Source organism: Hevea brasiliensis, chromosome 6 (assembly GCF_030052815.1).
Source record: "Hevea brasiliensis isolate MT/VB/25A 57/8 chromosome 6, ASM3005281v1, whole genome shotgun sequence".
NCBI classification, from domain to species: Eukaryota; Viridiplantae; Streptophyta; class Magnoliopsida; order Malpighiales; family Euphorbiaceae; genus Hevea; species Hevea brasiliensis.
Genome location: NC_079498.1, coordinates 12,732,306 through 12,749,361, shown reverse-complemented (window position 1 = coordinate 12,749,361; position 17,056 = coordinate 12,732,306). Strand labels below are relative to the sequence as shown.

At 33.7% G+C, this 17,056-nt stretch overlaps 1 protein-coding gene across 1 annotated transcript; it reads right to left on the bottom strand.

Moving 5' to 3' along the window:
- Positions 1-11,105: 11,105 nt before the first annotated feature.
- Positions 11,106-16,479, bottom strand: LOC110667864 (probable leucine-rich repeat receptor-like protein kinase At1g35710). Its single transcript, XM_021828830.2, has 2 exons — positions 12,352-16,479; positions 11,106-11,781 (listed from the first exon to the last, which is right to left on the bottom strand). Exons 1-2 carry the CDS (start codon positions 16,391-16,393, stop codon positions 11,399-11,401), a joined length of 4,425 nt encoding a protein of 1,474 aa, XP_021684522.2. The 5' UTR covers positions 16,394-16,479; the 3' UTR covers positions 11,106-11,398.
- Positions 16,480-17,056: the final 577 nt, after the last annotated feature.

Genomic DNA, 17,056 nt, shown 5'->3' with positions numbered 1-17,056 from the left:
ATGTATGTGTAAAAATTCTTTTGCCAGCTCATTATGAAGACTTGCACAAGTTATGCAAGCTTCCTATGCAGATTCTAAGTAAATTTTGTAATTTCAGGTGCTTCCGTGATGTTGCATAAGTGAGGCGTGAGACTGCATAAGTTATGCAGCTGGTTGTGCAGATTTCGGCAAGTTTGGGTGCTCTTTCCGTGAAGCTGCAAAAGCAGGGTGCAAGACTGCATAAGTTGTGCAGTTTTCCGTGAAGTTGCATAAGCAGGGCATGAATCTGCACAAGTTATGTCGTAACTTATGCAGATTTCGGCAGGTTTGGAAAATTGCTTCTTCTCCCTGTGCAGAACTGCACAACTTATGCAGTAGGTTATGCACATTTTTGCCACTTTGCATTCTTCAACTTTTAAGCTTTATTTTGATAATTTTGGCTCTGAAAATCATTGTTCACTGGTGCAATTACTTTTTAGTCCCTCAAAAACACCATTTTACCTATAAAACAAAGCAAAAATTACAATTTAATCCAAAATTTGACAATTATGAAAAACTATCTAAATAACGAATAAAATTAGCTAAAAGTGACTAACAAATAAATAAAATGGCCATGAAATTAAACCTAATTGACTACGCAAAATGTATGTATCAAATACCCCCAAACTCAAATCTTTGCTTATCTTCAAGCAAACTTTAAAAATATAATGCAATTTTAGGGGGTGCCTTGTCCAAAGAGCTATGAAAAATCAACTATTAAAGTAACTTAACATACCTTTAGCCATACCAACAATCCATATAACCATCCTTCAAGATGCAAAGAATCTAATGCTTAGCCAAGCTTTCACCGCTTAGCCATTAAGTCAATTATCATCCAAAATTCTTAAACCAACCAATCAAAAGAGAGAGTCATGCTCAAAAAGAATTCTAGAACAATCAATAGCCAAAGTGTCTCTATATAGAATGATGGAATTTAATGAGTGAATGAATAAATTTCTAATCCCATAGATAAATTCCCTACTCCTATCTCCACTAATGTAGCAAGTACTATCAAGAGATCAAATGTCTTTTTAGGAATGTAATGGGGCTATGGGGTTCAAAATGAGGCTAAGAAGAAAAAGGGTAAAAAGGATTCAAAGCATGAGAATATTTTCAATCTTGAAAACATAAGGTACACCTCTTATTACCCTTTTTTTCTCTTTTTTTTCTTTTTCTCTTTTTTTTTTCTTTTTTATATATAAAGAGGAGAGAAATACACAATGAGAATTTTCAATTGCTAGCATATTTTACAAAATACATAAAATGGAGGGACACTTTGATACTTTAAGCTTGTATCTTGTATCTTCTCTTGATGATTGTCCCTAAAAATACCACCCCCAAACTCATTTCCTTTAATTACTTTGGGTGTATTTCTTTTAATTTGAATGATAATAATGAAAAGTATACTAGCATTTTTACATCATGATAAGCATTTCTTCTCCCTTTTATTATTATTTTTTTTCTCTTTTTTTTTTATAGTGTACCTAATATTATAAATAATTATTCTCATGAAAAGGGTTGGAGTGTTTGGTTCATTGGCTAGGTAGCAATAAGGGTTTCAAGAAAAATTAGGAATATAAAGGCTCAAAGGAGTTTGCAAGGGTTAATTTTAATTAGGAAAAAGTCCAAAGGTTTTAAATGAGAAGGTTTAAATCAAAGAATGCCTAATCATCTCTCTTTTCAAGTACAAGCTGGTATTTCACCTCGAAAGGTTTAGAAAATTTGTTCTAGGATTGGTGAGACATCACTTGACTACTTTTTATCCTATAGCTCACTCTAAACACTTCCATCTCTAAATGACTAGTTGGGTGGCTTTTTGGCTAAGAAGATATAGGCAAACGACAAACACTTCAAAACTTTGCACCTCTTAGGAAACTTTCAATCCACAAACCCAACTAAAGGTAAGTCAAATCACTCTCATAAAGTAACTTCCTATAACTCAAAGGACTTGGCAAAAATTTTATTTTATAAATGCATGATTCCTAAAAAAAAATTGAGCAATGCATTAACTAAATAAAACAAATCTCTTTGTAATATCTATATGGTATGATTCCTAGATAATGTGTAATGTATGTATATATGTACAATATAATGTATGCAATCTATTTACAATGTATATGTATGCTAATGAAATGGAATGAATTTTTTTTTTTTTTTTGTGGATTTCCTATATTAAAATGTGAAAACTTTTTGCAAAAATCAAAATTAAAACATTAATGCATACCTCCAAACTCAAAATAGGACATTGTCCTCAATGTCTAAGGTAGTGCATAATGAAATTCAAGTTAAAAATGAATAACCAGGTATTAGTGAAATGAAAAGCAAAGATGAAAGGTTACCTGGCACTGGATAGTGATTTAGCAGCTTAAAGTGCATAATGCATGTTGCATAAGCAGATTGCATAAATTATGCAATAAGAGTGTTCTATAAAATAAGTGCATAAGCAGGCTACACAAGTTATGCAGCATATAAAACCTTTAAATGAGTTGCATAAACAACTGCACAAGTTGTGCAGTGGACTAAAAACTGCTGCAAAATTATATAATAGAAAAAATGAAAAGAATTGTGGGTCAAGAAGGAATATACACTAGTATGCACAATTGGAGCTCACAATCATAAAGCAACAGTGAAAAGCCAAAGTTACCATCCATTCAATTTGTTCAGCAAACTAAATCAAAGCAAGTTAAATTTGTTCCAACAACTATAAAAATGTAAACACTGTATATAAAGGGAAACTACTAGAAGCTAAACAAGAATAGATCAAGAATCAATCTATTTTTATGGCTTTGCCCTTCTCTAAAGAGTCTGTTGCTAAACTGGATGGGGGTGCTGCTGTTGAGGTGGTGGCTGGGATGGAGGTGATGGTGCACAAGTTATGCAGGTCCTTATGCAAGTTTTGGCAAAAATGAAATAACAGGAAGTTGAGTGATGCGAAACTGCATAAGTTATGCACTAAGTTGTGCAGGTTTCAACAGAAATGAGAAACAGGACAAAAATGAAGTATAAAAACTGCACAAGTTGTGCAGTTTGCCTATGCACAATTCAGCAGAAACAAAAGTTGATAAAATCAATTTGTAAATTTGGAAATTGCAAGGGAAAATGACTTTTAATGTTTAAACTTCATTAAAAATGAGAATTTTTCGCCAAAAAATTGAATGAATCATTAAAAGTTAACATAAAAATTCATCAACATATGCAAATCCAAATTAGTTGCACATTCAAGTTCATGATAGCAAAAATTTCTGCACAAAAACTTGTGAGCAATATCATTTCAACTCAAAACCTGCAGCTTGACATTAATCACATTTTAAGCTTAGCAAGAACCAATACCACTGCACTACAATCAGAAAGTTGCATTTATCCACAAAAGCAAATCATGTATGCTCAGTGAAATTTATGAGTTTAAAGGAGATTAATTCTAAAATCCTTTGAAAAATCTTTCGAGTGAGACAAAGAGTGCCTTAATTAACTTAATCCTACTTTCGTGGAGTTAAAATTAACCAAGACCCATTAGTTTCTTTAATTAATCTATTAAAACCCTCTTAACACTCAGTCTATTTCTAGATCTAAGTTAATTAAGTCCAATTTCTTGATTAACTATCACTTGGTTTTCTCCTTTTGGTGCTTCAACCAAGGATTAAGAACATAACTTAATGGGGCCCTTCATTAAGCATGTAAATAAGCACACAAGAAATGGATTAAACCTCATAAATTTCATTAAATTGGGACTAACCCAATTCAAATCCAAAAAAATAACTAAAATATTACATCCCTTACTCCAGAATCAAAGAAAACTACTCACAATCCATGTTTAACACAAGAAATTCTAAGTAAAAGAGGAAATAAATCATGAAAATAAACTAAAACTAAAGAAACCCGATAAGAGAAATGTAGAAAATGGTAAAGAAGAGAAGAAGAAGTTGGATTCTGCTCCCCAAGAATGGAAGTCGACTGCTTCTCTGTTTTTCTGCCCCTTTTTCTGTCTTCCTCTCTTTCTTCTTATGGCCAAAAATGAGGTAAGGGCACTATTTATACTTTTTGATAAATAACCCTAAAAATGGTGTGTTTGAGGAAGGGATTTATGTATAAAAATTCTTTTGCCAGCTCATTATGAAGACTTGCACAAGTTATGCAAGCTTCCTATGCAGATTCTGAGTAAATTTGGTAATTCCAGGTGCTTCCCGTGATGTTGCATAAGTGAGGCGTGAGACTGCATAAGTTATGCAGCTGGTTGTGCAGATTTCGGCAAGTTTGGGTGCTCTTTCCGTGAAGCTGCATAAGCAGGGTGCGAGACTGCATAAGTTGTGCAGTTTTCCGTGAAGTTGCATAAGCAGGGCATGAATCTGCATAAGTTATGTGGTAACTTATGCAGATTTCGGCAGGTTTGGAAAATTGCTTCTTCTCCCTGTGCAGAACTGCACAACTTATGCAGTAGGTTATGCACATTTTTGCCACTTTGCATTCTTCAACTTTTAAGCTTTATTTTGATAATTTTGGCTCTGAGAATCATTGCTCACTGGTGCAATTACTTTTTAGTCCCTCAAAAATACCATTTTACCTATAAAACAAAGCAAAAATTACAATTTAATCCAAAATTTGACAATTATGAAAAACTATCTAAATAACGAATAAAATTAGCTAAAAGTGACTAACAAATAAATAAAATGGCCATTAAATTAAACCTAATTGACTACGCAAAATGTATGTATCAACACACACACACACACACACACACACACACACACACACATATATATATATATATATATATATATATATATAATAAATTTTAAAAAATTGTGTAATCTTCAGAATTTTTTGTCAGTAGTTTTAACTAAAAAAGTTAAATATTTTAATTTTTGAATTTTATTTATTACTTTTAATTTAATAATCTTTTCTCAATTATCAAACTTTGTTCTGATTCTAGGTAATTAAATTTGAATTATATATTTTGATTGATCAATAATCTCACTTAATAATTCAATCTCCTCATCGCTATCAGCCACACTGGCAAGTTTCATTTAAAGTCATGTATTCACACTACTTAAAAGTCATGTATCATAAGAAGCTTTTAGATGATTTCTTTGTCTATTTGCTATTGTATGTGGATGACATGCTTATTGCTACTAAAAGCATGTCACAAATTAACATTCTAAAAAAGCAGTTGAGTGATGAGTTTGAGATAAAGGATTTGGGTACTGCAAAGAAAATACTGGGAATGGAAATTGCTAGGAATAAAAGTGTTGGGAAGCTTTTCTTGTCTCAACAGTCCTATGTTGAGAAAGTGCTTAAGCGTTTCAACATGAATAATACTAAGCCTGTGAATGTTCCTTTTGTTACCCATTTCAAGTTATTTATAGACATGTCATCAAAAACAGATGAGGAGATAGAGCACATGTCTAATATTCCCTATTCGAGTGCTGTTGGCAGCATCATGTATGCTATGGTTTTCACACGACCTGACATTTCACATGCCGTTTGTGTTGTGAGTAGATACATGGCATGTCCTGGGAAAGAGCATTGGTAAGTAGTGAAATGGATTCTGAGGTATTTGAAGGGTACTATAGATGTTAGTCTAACATTTGACAGGGCCAAGAAGAGTGATTTAGTTGGTAGTTATGTGAATTCAAATTTTGCAGGGGACTTAGAGAAGAGGAGATCTTTAACAGGTCATTCGTTTACTCTCTATGAAAGTGCTATCAATTGAAAGGCAACATTACAAGCTATAGTTGCTTTGTCTACCACAAAGGCTAAATAAATGGCCTTAGCAGAGGTAGTAAAGGAAGCTTTATGGTTACAAGATTTGGTGGGTAATCTTGGATTGATACAGAACAAGTCAACAGTGTTTTGTGACAGCCAGAGTACAATATATCTCATAAAGAATCAAATATACCATGAACGAACTAAGCACATTGATGTAAGATATCACTTCATTCGAGACATTATATCTCAGGGGACTGTAGTTGTGTAGAAAGTCTCTACACATGATAATCTAGTAGATATGATGATCAAGGGAGTCTCAATCAGCAAGTTTAGACATTGCCTAGACTTGGTTGGTGTTTGTAGTGCTCAGTAGTGCCCTTGTGAGGGCATATGGCAAGACAGAGTGCTTCTATTTATTTTGTTGATGATGGGGGGGAATTCAACCCAAGGGGATGAATTGTTATTTTTATATGGCTTGAATTTTTAATACATTTTTCATGGACCTAAATTATGACCCGACCTGAAAGCTTTGCATTGTGACTCGATTGGGATAAAAATTGAGATATGTGGCAGTAGCAGAAGGCACGGGCTGATAGGCCCGGGCCTGAAGCTCACCATTGATCTCTTCGAGGGTGCGAGGGCAACGCTTTCACGGTATGGACCGATATAAATATTGTAATATTATACCTTTATGAGATATTCGGAAAACATACCGGGATTAATGTTTGAGAGTTCTGAGTGATTGTATCTTGCTCTTTTCATCATAGTAGAACTTTCTCTCTTGTTTTGCTCATAGACATAGACTTTACGGTCAAACCACGTTAAATTCTGTGTTATTCTTATTCTCTTTTCTATACTGTGTGTGCCTTAGATTTGTGTGTGTGCCTTAGATTTGTGTGCTTATTATTATAGAGTTGAATCATCATTAGCTATAATAGTAGCTCTACAACAATGAGCATGCTCAACAGAAGAGAGAGGGGAGTGGATGCTTGGCTGTGCCATGCAGGCTAAGAAATTATCACGCATGATATTATCTGTTCCAGAGGAGGAACTATGGGAAATCGTCCAGGAAGCTGTACCATCCATTGCACCATTAACTAGGCCATTATTAGAGCTGCTGATATCATCTCTTAATGCATTACAACCTTCTTCCGTAGATGGAGAAGAAGGAACTGGGTGGTGGACATCAATAGCCAATTGAAAGAGCTCAGAGCAAATTTCCTCAAAAGCTTGAATCTAATATCGGATATTCTCAATATCAACAGAGATAAGTTTATTAGTTCGGCCTTGGCAACTTGTTAACACTAAGACAATTGCAAAATCTAACCTTATTTGGACTGGGTGGGACTGTCCATAGAGACAAACTTACCACACTGACTCCCTAACCAATTGAAAAAATCTTCAGACATGCATGGAGGGGAACTCCATGGAGAGTAAGCCAGATCAATCTATACGAAGCAGAGTGATAGCGCTGCCAAGGTTGGACGTCATATGCCCATTATTGGAGCCAATCGTAAGAACTTGCCAAAAAACCATTTATAATGTCTTTACTATCAAAGATGAGTAAAATCATTTTACCACCAAATGGTTTAACATCAATGGAGAAAACTCCTTCCAACATGAATTGCGATTGACGAGTGTCAAGAGAGTGAATATCTTTCAAGAAAGCAATTGCCCCATGAGATAGCCAAGCCAAGTTTGCTGTCTCAATTGCATTTGTAATATTATATCGACCACCATTCAAAACTTGATGTTCCGAATATTTGGACTTCCTAGGTTTACCCGAGCAAATGTCAAAAGCTTTATCGCCATCCATGGAAGTTAGACTAATAAAAGGATCTTGCCTATTATGAAGTTTACTGCAACTGGGATCAGGATGTTTGTCTATGGTAAACTTTGAGATAAATGCCCTAAGTTTAAAGGAACCTATCCAAATTTTGTTAAGGACGTGTAGAAGATATTGCACCACAGACATTGAAGGTACTCTGAGAACCCAAATCTGCGTCCTTTCTCGTACAGTTTATTTAGAGTGTAAATGTCTAGAATGGCACCAAACTTGAAAAAGGCTCTCTATAGCCCTTGAACAATAGAGTGGGGAGGTAGGTTCTCAACATATATCGATGGAAGGCAGGGGCTTTGAGAAGGTGAAAAGGGTAGGGGTTTTTTTTTTTTTTTTTATAAAAAAAAGAAGGAAATGAGTTTTGGTGGTCAGAATCGGAATGATGAGGGCAAGGTGGGGAAGGTTTGGGAAGATTTTGGGAGGGTTTTGACGTGGTTTATTTAAGAAAACTTTGGGACGTTTTAAGTTAAAAAGTTAATTTTTAGAAAAATCGATTCTAAAGAGAAACTAGCTAAAAAATTGCCAAAGTTACTCGGAATTATGCAATCTTCTAGCTTATAGGTATATTGTCAAAGGAATGTGAACGGAGGTAGTACCTCTAGGTGGTAGGTGGGGCGATGTTGAAGAAAGAAGTAGGTCGGTGGATGAAGATTGCTTTCCTCGGCTTGGTCTCATTATTTCCATGACAGGAAAACCCAGCCAAAGGGCATTTCTGCCTTTAATTTTTTTTTTTTTTTCACTTGACAAGTGGACTTTTTCTTTAACTAATGACAAATTAGACTAAAACTTAACAAAAGGACTAATTTGGTAATCAACGTAAAATTTAAGGACCAAATCGTTACCCAACTTAAATCAGGGACTAACTTGAAGGTTTTGCTGAACTTCAAGGACTTAATTGTATTTTACCCTATATATCATGACATTACTTGCTAAAATCTGTAAGTTAATCTCACTCATTGTTCCTTAACTTGGTGGTTGTATCAATAACATTTTTCAATTTCAATTTTTATCATAAAAATTCCTAAACTTCAATTTAAGTATCATTAAAATTCATGCGAGCTACTATTATCGATTTATAGGTTAAATTAAGGCTAAATTTCACTCACCTTCTTTTAATTTAGATGTATTACAATCGTCTACAACTTTAATTTATATTGAAAAATTTCTAATTTCAATTTAACATATTTTTCTTTGAAATTTTTATATAATATTTTTAGTAAATCATAAATTATGGTTATATAATTTTTCTTTAAAACATTTGTAGTTAGTTTAAAATTTTAAATTTTTATTTATTTATTTTCTATTTATTTAAAATAAAATTGTAATTTTAGAAATAGTATATATATATATATATATATATATATATATATATATATATATATATATATATATATCACTCTTTCCTATATTAGCAAAATAATCTATCCAATTTTAAAATATCATTAAGCACATTTTGTATGAAAAATTATTTATATATTAAATTGAAGTATAGGAATTTTTGTGATCCAATTTAAAGTTGATCGAGAGATGTTTATAGAACTCTTATTTAAGTTGAAGAATGATGAGTGAAATTTACCTATAAGTTAGCATTTAAACTGGTAATAGTAGCTCATAGGGATTTTAATTATACTTAAATTAAAGTTCTAAGAATTTGATGATGTAAATTAAAGTTGAGAGACACTACTGATACAACACCTAAAGTAAAGGAAAACAGGTGAAATTAACCCAAAATTTGCTAAAGTTACAAATTCAAAATTCAAAAAGATAACATAAAATTCAAAGTTGATAGAAGTTGTTGGCAACATCTTTTCAATATTACCGGAGATAACCTTTCCTCTTCTAAATTCTTATTTGTAGCAATTAGGGCACCTTCTAACAGTCTCTCAATTTTACAGGCCCTCAAGAAATATATCCGACACCAATTTGTTGGTTTTCTAAGGAAAGAAGCAGAGTAAAGTTTTGTTTTTTTGGACTGAAAATTGTCGCTATTGTTTTGGTTTGGCTTGGTATTGTGTTGTTTTTTTTTTTTTTTTCTTCATATGTAGATTGAATGACAAGAGCCTTCCATAGGCTGCCTTACTTCAATCCTGCCTTTTACTTGGCTTTGGCTTGATGTTATGCTTTTTTTTTTTTTTCTTTTTCATGATTTTACATTTGCAATTGCATAAGATGAAGGAGCTTCTGTTGTACTGTTTTGCTTGGCTTTTAAAATGGTGGATGCTCAGTGGCTTGCTACACATGCTCTTAAGCATGTCCAATTCTTTCCACGCAACGAGATATCAAAGAGCTATTACCATTTGGGTTAAGCTTTAGAAAATTGTGGAGAACAAGTTTTTCACCCTAGTGGTTTTGATGTAATGCAGGATGTATCTTCTTCCTTTGTATGAAGTATTTTCATTTAATGTATGATCTTAATATTTAGTTGTTAATTTTGTATGAACTATTTTATTTTAACATATATATATATATATATATATATATATATATATATATATATATATATATATATATATTATGTAATATAATACTATTGTAATTGATTATGGTAGATGTATTAGTGTATTGAACAATTAACACAGAAATATTTTTTGGGATATGGAGTATTTTGACAATTTTTCAGTATCAACGATATGATTGACTAGCAACAAATTATAATATAGTAATAGCAAAAATTAACAATGGATGAACGATGGAATGAAAACTAAATTACTAAATTAATAATGGATCAGTGACGGATCATCGACAAAAAAAAAATTTTATTGATTTCATGCATCAATGACGGAATTGTCTATTGCTAATTAGTGATTGCTTTAATCTGCCACTAAAAGTTTAACCATGTTAATCCGTCACTGTTAATCCATTACTAAAGCTTTTAGTGATGAGCTTATTTACTATTAAAAGGCTTGCTTTCTGATTTATGTTGTTTATATTAGTTGTTTGAGAAGTCTATGTTAATAGCTCCTTATATTCAACTAGTTAATTGTTAGGAAAAACTTTGTATTTTGGCTATAGTTTATATATATGTTCTATTAATGGAAGTCAGACGTAAAAAATTTTAAACTTCACAGAACTGAAAATTAATTAAATAATTAGGCAATTTTTGTTTAATAAAATTTTATCTCCAAGAGATTGGTGATCTACTAAAGCCAAATTGCCCTAGAAAGAAGTAAGAATATTTTCTTATAAACATTAATTTTATTATCAATAAAATCTAGGAAAACCTTAGCAAGAGCATATCTAACTAAAACCTGGCTAATAGGTCATCTCGATACGCCCAAACTAAGATACAGTATGCTAAGTGAAAAAAACCTGGAATGAGAGGTATAGACAACCAAGACCACGTTGAGCAGAAATTATAATCAAAATAGCACAAATACAAGCACCCAAAACTTCACAGCCCAACCGAAAAGTACAACAACAAAACACATAACTGAACCTGAAAACCTAAGGCAAGAACTCAAAATTAAGCAATGAAATCTTCAGATCGTGATGCTCCCTGTTTGGCTAAAATATCTACAGCATTATTTGCTTCCCTGAAAATATGTTGGATCACCACATGCAGTAGAGTTGACAGATTATTAACAATGGAATTTACGATTGCTGCTAGATGCCAAGGAGCATTATTTGGATATAAAATCCAGGACACTGCAATTTTAGAGTTAGATTCTAAAATAAAATCATTAGCACCACAGCACGTGGGGCAAATCAACTATTAAATCTAGCACTAGCTAGTTAATACAATGAAACACAAGCCAAAGAAATATATTGCAAAGGGAGAAAATATGAAAGGAAAGGAACACTCGACAGACACACCTATACAGACCTGGAAGAAAATATTCAAATGTTGGCACTACTTTCGAGAAACAATTCTTTTAATTTTGATGTGGAAAATGGCTTTGAAATTAGAGGACACTTAGGAATCAGCTTCAAGGAAACTTGTTGCATTGTAGGCCGAGATTTGGGATTGATATGCAAGCATGAAAATGCTAACATGGTAATGTAGGCAACATCCTCTGCGACTTGATTTTGAGGAAGTGGAAGACGTTGGTCCATCACATCCTTTAACAATTTATGCTGATCATTCGGTGATGAGGAAGATGTAGATGACCAAAGAGATGAGATGAGGTTGCTTGGATGTTTTCCCATTACTAACTCCAGTGTTACCACCCCAAAACTATAGACATCACATTTTTCATTCACTTGCATTGTGTAGGCTAATTCTGTAAAAAAAAATGTCCAATCATGCAAATGATATGTTAATTTTTTAGATATATTCCTAATAACATTATGGCTAGAAATCACTAAATCAAAACATTTAGAAAATTCAGATGTAATTTTTCATTATTTCTTAATCCATAAAATTTCAAGAACGACTTTAGTTTAATTGGTGTTATTATTTAAAATAAAAATAATTTAGTTTTATAGTAAAGTTATAACTAAAATTTACAAAATATGTAACTATATTTATTCAATTAAATTTGAATATTTTCATAATTATTTATCTACTGATCATAATAACACTTATATTTTTTTAAAAATTTTCATTTTTTTATTTTTATAAGGGATGATATATTTTAATTTTATATGTTAACTAATTTGTTTTTTCTTAGAAAACAAATTGCCAAAAGTGTAAAAAAAAATGCAATTTTGTTGGAAATTTATAAAATTTAAATTAGGTATATAAAAAAAATTAATTTCTATTATATTTGTGCATAGAGCAAACATTTAGCTAGTATGAAATAAAGTGGGCCCTTAATGCTTGTGTGTGATAATAGAACCAAGGCACGTACCTGGAGCTATGTATCCAAAGGTACCAGCAAATGAGGTTCTGTTGGATGAGTCGGGCAATAAAAGCCTAGCTGTGCCGAAATCAGATATGCGAGGCTCGTATTCTAAATCCAAAAGGATGTTATTGCTGGAAATGTCCCGATGAATGATTGGAAAAGAGCAATTGTGGTGCATATAAGATAAAGCATTGGCCACCCCTTTGACAATATTTAGCCTTTTGATCCAATCTAATTTTGATGCTTGCTCTTCACTGGCTAAAATGCTTCTCAGACTCCCCCTTTCCACGAACTCATAAACCAAAAAAGAGTGCTTTGAATGCAAACAAAAACCATGTAACTTCACAATATTTCGATGCCGAATGTCTAACAACACTTGAATCTCTCTTTCGAAAGCTTTCAAGTTGCTTGACTTGTCTTCCTGTAATGGATGAAGTTTTTTAACGGCAAACACTCGACCTGATGGCAGCACAACTTTATAAACGACTCCACATCCACCTGCTCCAATGCAATAGTTGGAGTTGAAATCCTCAGTGGCCTCAATGATATTTTCATACTGTAATTCCTGATCATGACCAGGTATCACCAACATATCTGTATTTTTTGACTGGGCTTTTCTTTTCCTAAGTGGAAGAAGAATCAGGAGACCTCCAATCAAGAATGCCAGACACAGAGTGGCTAAAACAGGAAGTACAATCAGAATGACAACTTTTTTGCTCTTTGTCCGAGTGTTTTTACCACTTTCGATAGATGTACAAGCCTTTAAACTACTAGCATTGCCACATAAGCCTTTATTGTTTCTATATGCCTCAAAGGGAGCCTCACGGAAGGCTTTAACATTAGGAATAGGACCTTCTAACTCATTGTAGGATATATCCACAGCAGTCAAGCCCCACAAATCATCAAAAGTGGTTGGAATCAGACCAGAAAGCATGTTATAAGAGAGATTCAACACTTCTAGAGTTCTCAGTTGCCCAAGTTGTTGTGGCATATTTCCCATCAACAAATTGTGACTAAGATCAAGAACTTCTAGAAAATGTAGACTTCCTAACTCATGCGGAATACTGCCTGTAAATTCATTATAACTCAAATTCAAGAACAATAAATTTGAAAGTTCTCCAAATTGTCCAGGAATTGAACCACTTAGATTATTTGCTGCCAAATTAAGTTCAGCCAGATTGGATAGCCCCTTGAAATCTAAAGGAACAATACCAGAAAGATTGTTATTACTAAGACAAATTTTGAATAGCTTCAACTTCGCCAATTCTTTAGGAATTTGCCCTTGCAAATGATTCCATGAAAGGTCAATCAAATGCAATTGAGTAGCATTTCCAAGCTCGGGTGGTATGCTACCAGAGATATTGTTGTTCGAAAATTTTAGGCTTGCGATGTTTTTCCACTGTCCCAATTTCCCTGAAAGCTCCCCATGCAATCTATTGTTACTCAAATCCATGTAATTCAAATGTGGGTATATCCCTAAATCTTCTGAAATGTTCCCTGTTAATTGATTCCAATCAAGCCTAAGTCTGAATAAGCTAGTACAGTTTCTCAAGGTTTTGGGGATCGAACCTGAGAAATGATTAAAGGAAGCAGAGAAATTTACAAGTAACCCTCCAAGGCATACATCTTCTGGCAAATGACCAGTGAACTCATTTCCAAACAATTGCAATGACTTCAAACGAGTAAGATTATTGAATCCCAAAGGTAGGGAACCATTGAGCTGGTTAGAAAACAACCGAAGAATGGATAGATTCTCCAAGTTTGTTATGGAAGTAGGGATTGAACCTGTGAGATTGTTTAACTGCAAGGAGAGTTCAGAAAGAGACCTAAGCTTCCCTATTTCATGGGGAATGGATCCTGAGAGTTTGTTGTCAAAAAGTGTAAGAATTGATAAATTTCTCAAGTTTCCAATGGAAGAAGGGATTGCACCAGTTAAAGCATTACTTGATAGGTCAAGTTCTTTTAAAGATTGTAAGAACCCAATTTCTGAAGGTATGGAACCAGAGAGTTTATTACCCCACAAGTAGAGAATGGATAGATTTTCCAAGTTTGTTATGGAGGTAGGGATTGAACCTGTGAGATTGTTTTTCTGCAAAGACATCACAGAAAGAGAACTAAGCATCCCAAGTTCATGGGGGATGGATCTTGAGAGTTTGTTGTCAAAAAGGGAAAGAATTGATAACTCTCTCAATTTTCCAATGGAAGGAGGGATTGGTCCGGATAGAACATTACTTGACAATACAAGTGTTTTTAAAGATTTTAAGAACCCAACTTCTGAAGGTATAAAACCAGAAAGTTTGTTACCCCGTAATCGGAGAATGGATAGATTTCCCAAGTTTGTTATGGAAGTAGGGATTGAACCTGTGAGATTGTTTAACTGCAAGGAGAGTTCAGAAAGAGACCTAAGCTTCCCTATTTCATGGGGAATGGATCCTGAGAGTTTGTTGTCAAAAAGTGTAAGAATTGATAAATTTCTCAAGTTTCCAATGGAAGAAGGGATTGCACCAGTTAAAGCATTACTTGATAGGTCAAGTTCTTTTAAAGATTGTAAGAACCCAATTTCTGAAGGTATGGAACCAGAGAGTTTATTACCCCACAAGTAGAGAATGGATAGATTTTTCAAGTTTGTTATGGAGGTAGGGATTGAACCTGTGAGATTGTTTTTCTGCAAAGACATCTCAGAAAGAGAACTAAGCATCCCAAGTTCATGGGGGATGGATCCTGAGAGTTTGTTGTCAAAAAGGTAAAGAATTGATAACTCTCTCAATTTTCCAATGGAAGGAGGGATTGGTCCGGATAGAACATTACTTGACAAGTCAAGTGTTTTTAAAGATTTTAAGAACCCAACTTCTGAAGGTATAAAACCAGAAAGTTTGTTACCCCATAATCGGAGAATGGATAGATTTCCCAAGTTTGTTATGGAAGTAGGGATTGAACCTGTGAGATTGTTTAACTGCAAGGAGAGTTCAGAAAGAGACCTAAGCTTCCCCATTTCATGGGGAATGGATCCTGAGAGTTTGTTGTCAAAAAGTGCAAGAACTGATAAATTTCTCAAGTTTTCAATGGAAGAAGGGATTGCACCAGTTAAAGCATTACTTGATAGGTCAAGTTTTTTCAAAGATTGTAAGAACCCAATTTCTGAAGGTATGGAACCAGAGAGTTTATTACCCCACAAGTAGAGAATGGATAGATTTCCCAAGTTTGTTATGGAAGTAGGGATTGAACCTGTGAGATTGTTTTCTTGCAAAGAGAGTATAGAAAGGGAACTAAGCAACCCAATTTCATGGGGAATGGATCCTGAGAGTTTGTTGTCAAAAAGTGCAAGAATTGATAAATTTCTCAAGTGTCCAATAGAAGAAGGGATTGCACCAGTTAAACCGTTACTTGATAGATCAAGTTTTTTTAAAAATTCTAAGAACCCAATCTCTACAGGTATGGAACCAGAGAGTTTATTACCCCACAAGTAGAGAATGGATAGATTTTCCAAGTTTATCATGGAAGTAGGGATTAAACCTATGAGATTGTTATGTGACAAATGGAGCTCAGAAAGAGAACTTAGCATACCTATCTCAGATGGAATATTTCCTATGAGATGATTACTGGACAAGTCTAATAAGTAAATTTTGGAGAGGTTACAGATATGCGATGGAAGGATCCCATGCAATGAGTTGTTCGAAATCTCAAGACTTAAAAGGTTGGCAAAGACTGAAAAATTGAATCTATGAAGCGTACCTCTCAAACCTAAATGATTGAGGCTCAAATTAGTGATACTTCCAGATGTATCACAAGTGACCCCAACCCAATTGCAAGGCCTGCTGCCAACCCAAGAATCTAAAATAGATTGGCTTTGGTTGTCGAGACTGGCTTTCCATTTTAAGAGAGAATCAGCTTCCTTCCCACTTTTCGCTGGTTCATCACTCTTCGCCTCAGCACAGACTGCAGTTGCAACAAAAGCAAAAGAATTGATGAAGGAAGATATAGAAGATAGAAATATGAGAATAAGCAGGGCTTGGACTAACTTGGAAAGTGATTTCGTGAGCAAGCACATTGTGGCTTTGGTGACTATTTCAAGTTAGGTCTATTATAGTACAAAAATTTAAGGAGATGGATTATTTCATGGGCAAGTGAAGAGCTTTAGCTTCATTGAGAGTTATTTATAGAAATCTCTGATATTAACAATCAACCATCAACATCAAATCACTTATGTTGAGAAGGCTTCAGCGAAATTTCCTTTTTGCAAATGTTAATAAATCCATTAATTATGTATTAATTTGACATATGAAATTAATCCACTTTAACTTTATATCTTCAAGGAAATTCCTACCTAGACCCGGTTTATCATGAAATCAACACACAAATATGTGAGACCCATGTATTTAATAGGTGTTTTTTTGGATGGAGTCTAAGCAAAAAATGTAATATAATGTACAGACTGCTGCTTTACTTATACATCTTTCAAATTCAGTGATTGTCCTTGTCAGAATTGTCATCTTTCAAAGGCAAAACAACCACACAATTCCCACTTTGAAACTTTCTCTTCAAGGTATTCAACAAGACTCCAGAGCGCAGAAATGGAGAGTGCAGTCGTTTTGGTTCATTAGTGAAGAAGTCGCTTGGCTGATTTTTTTAGGGCTATTTTAAGGAGAAAAGCTTTTAAAATGGTATACTTTCGAGATATAATATGTTTATCTTACTTTTGTCTTTGATTTTT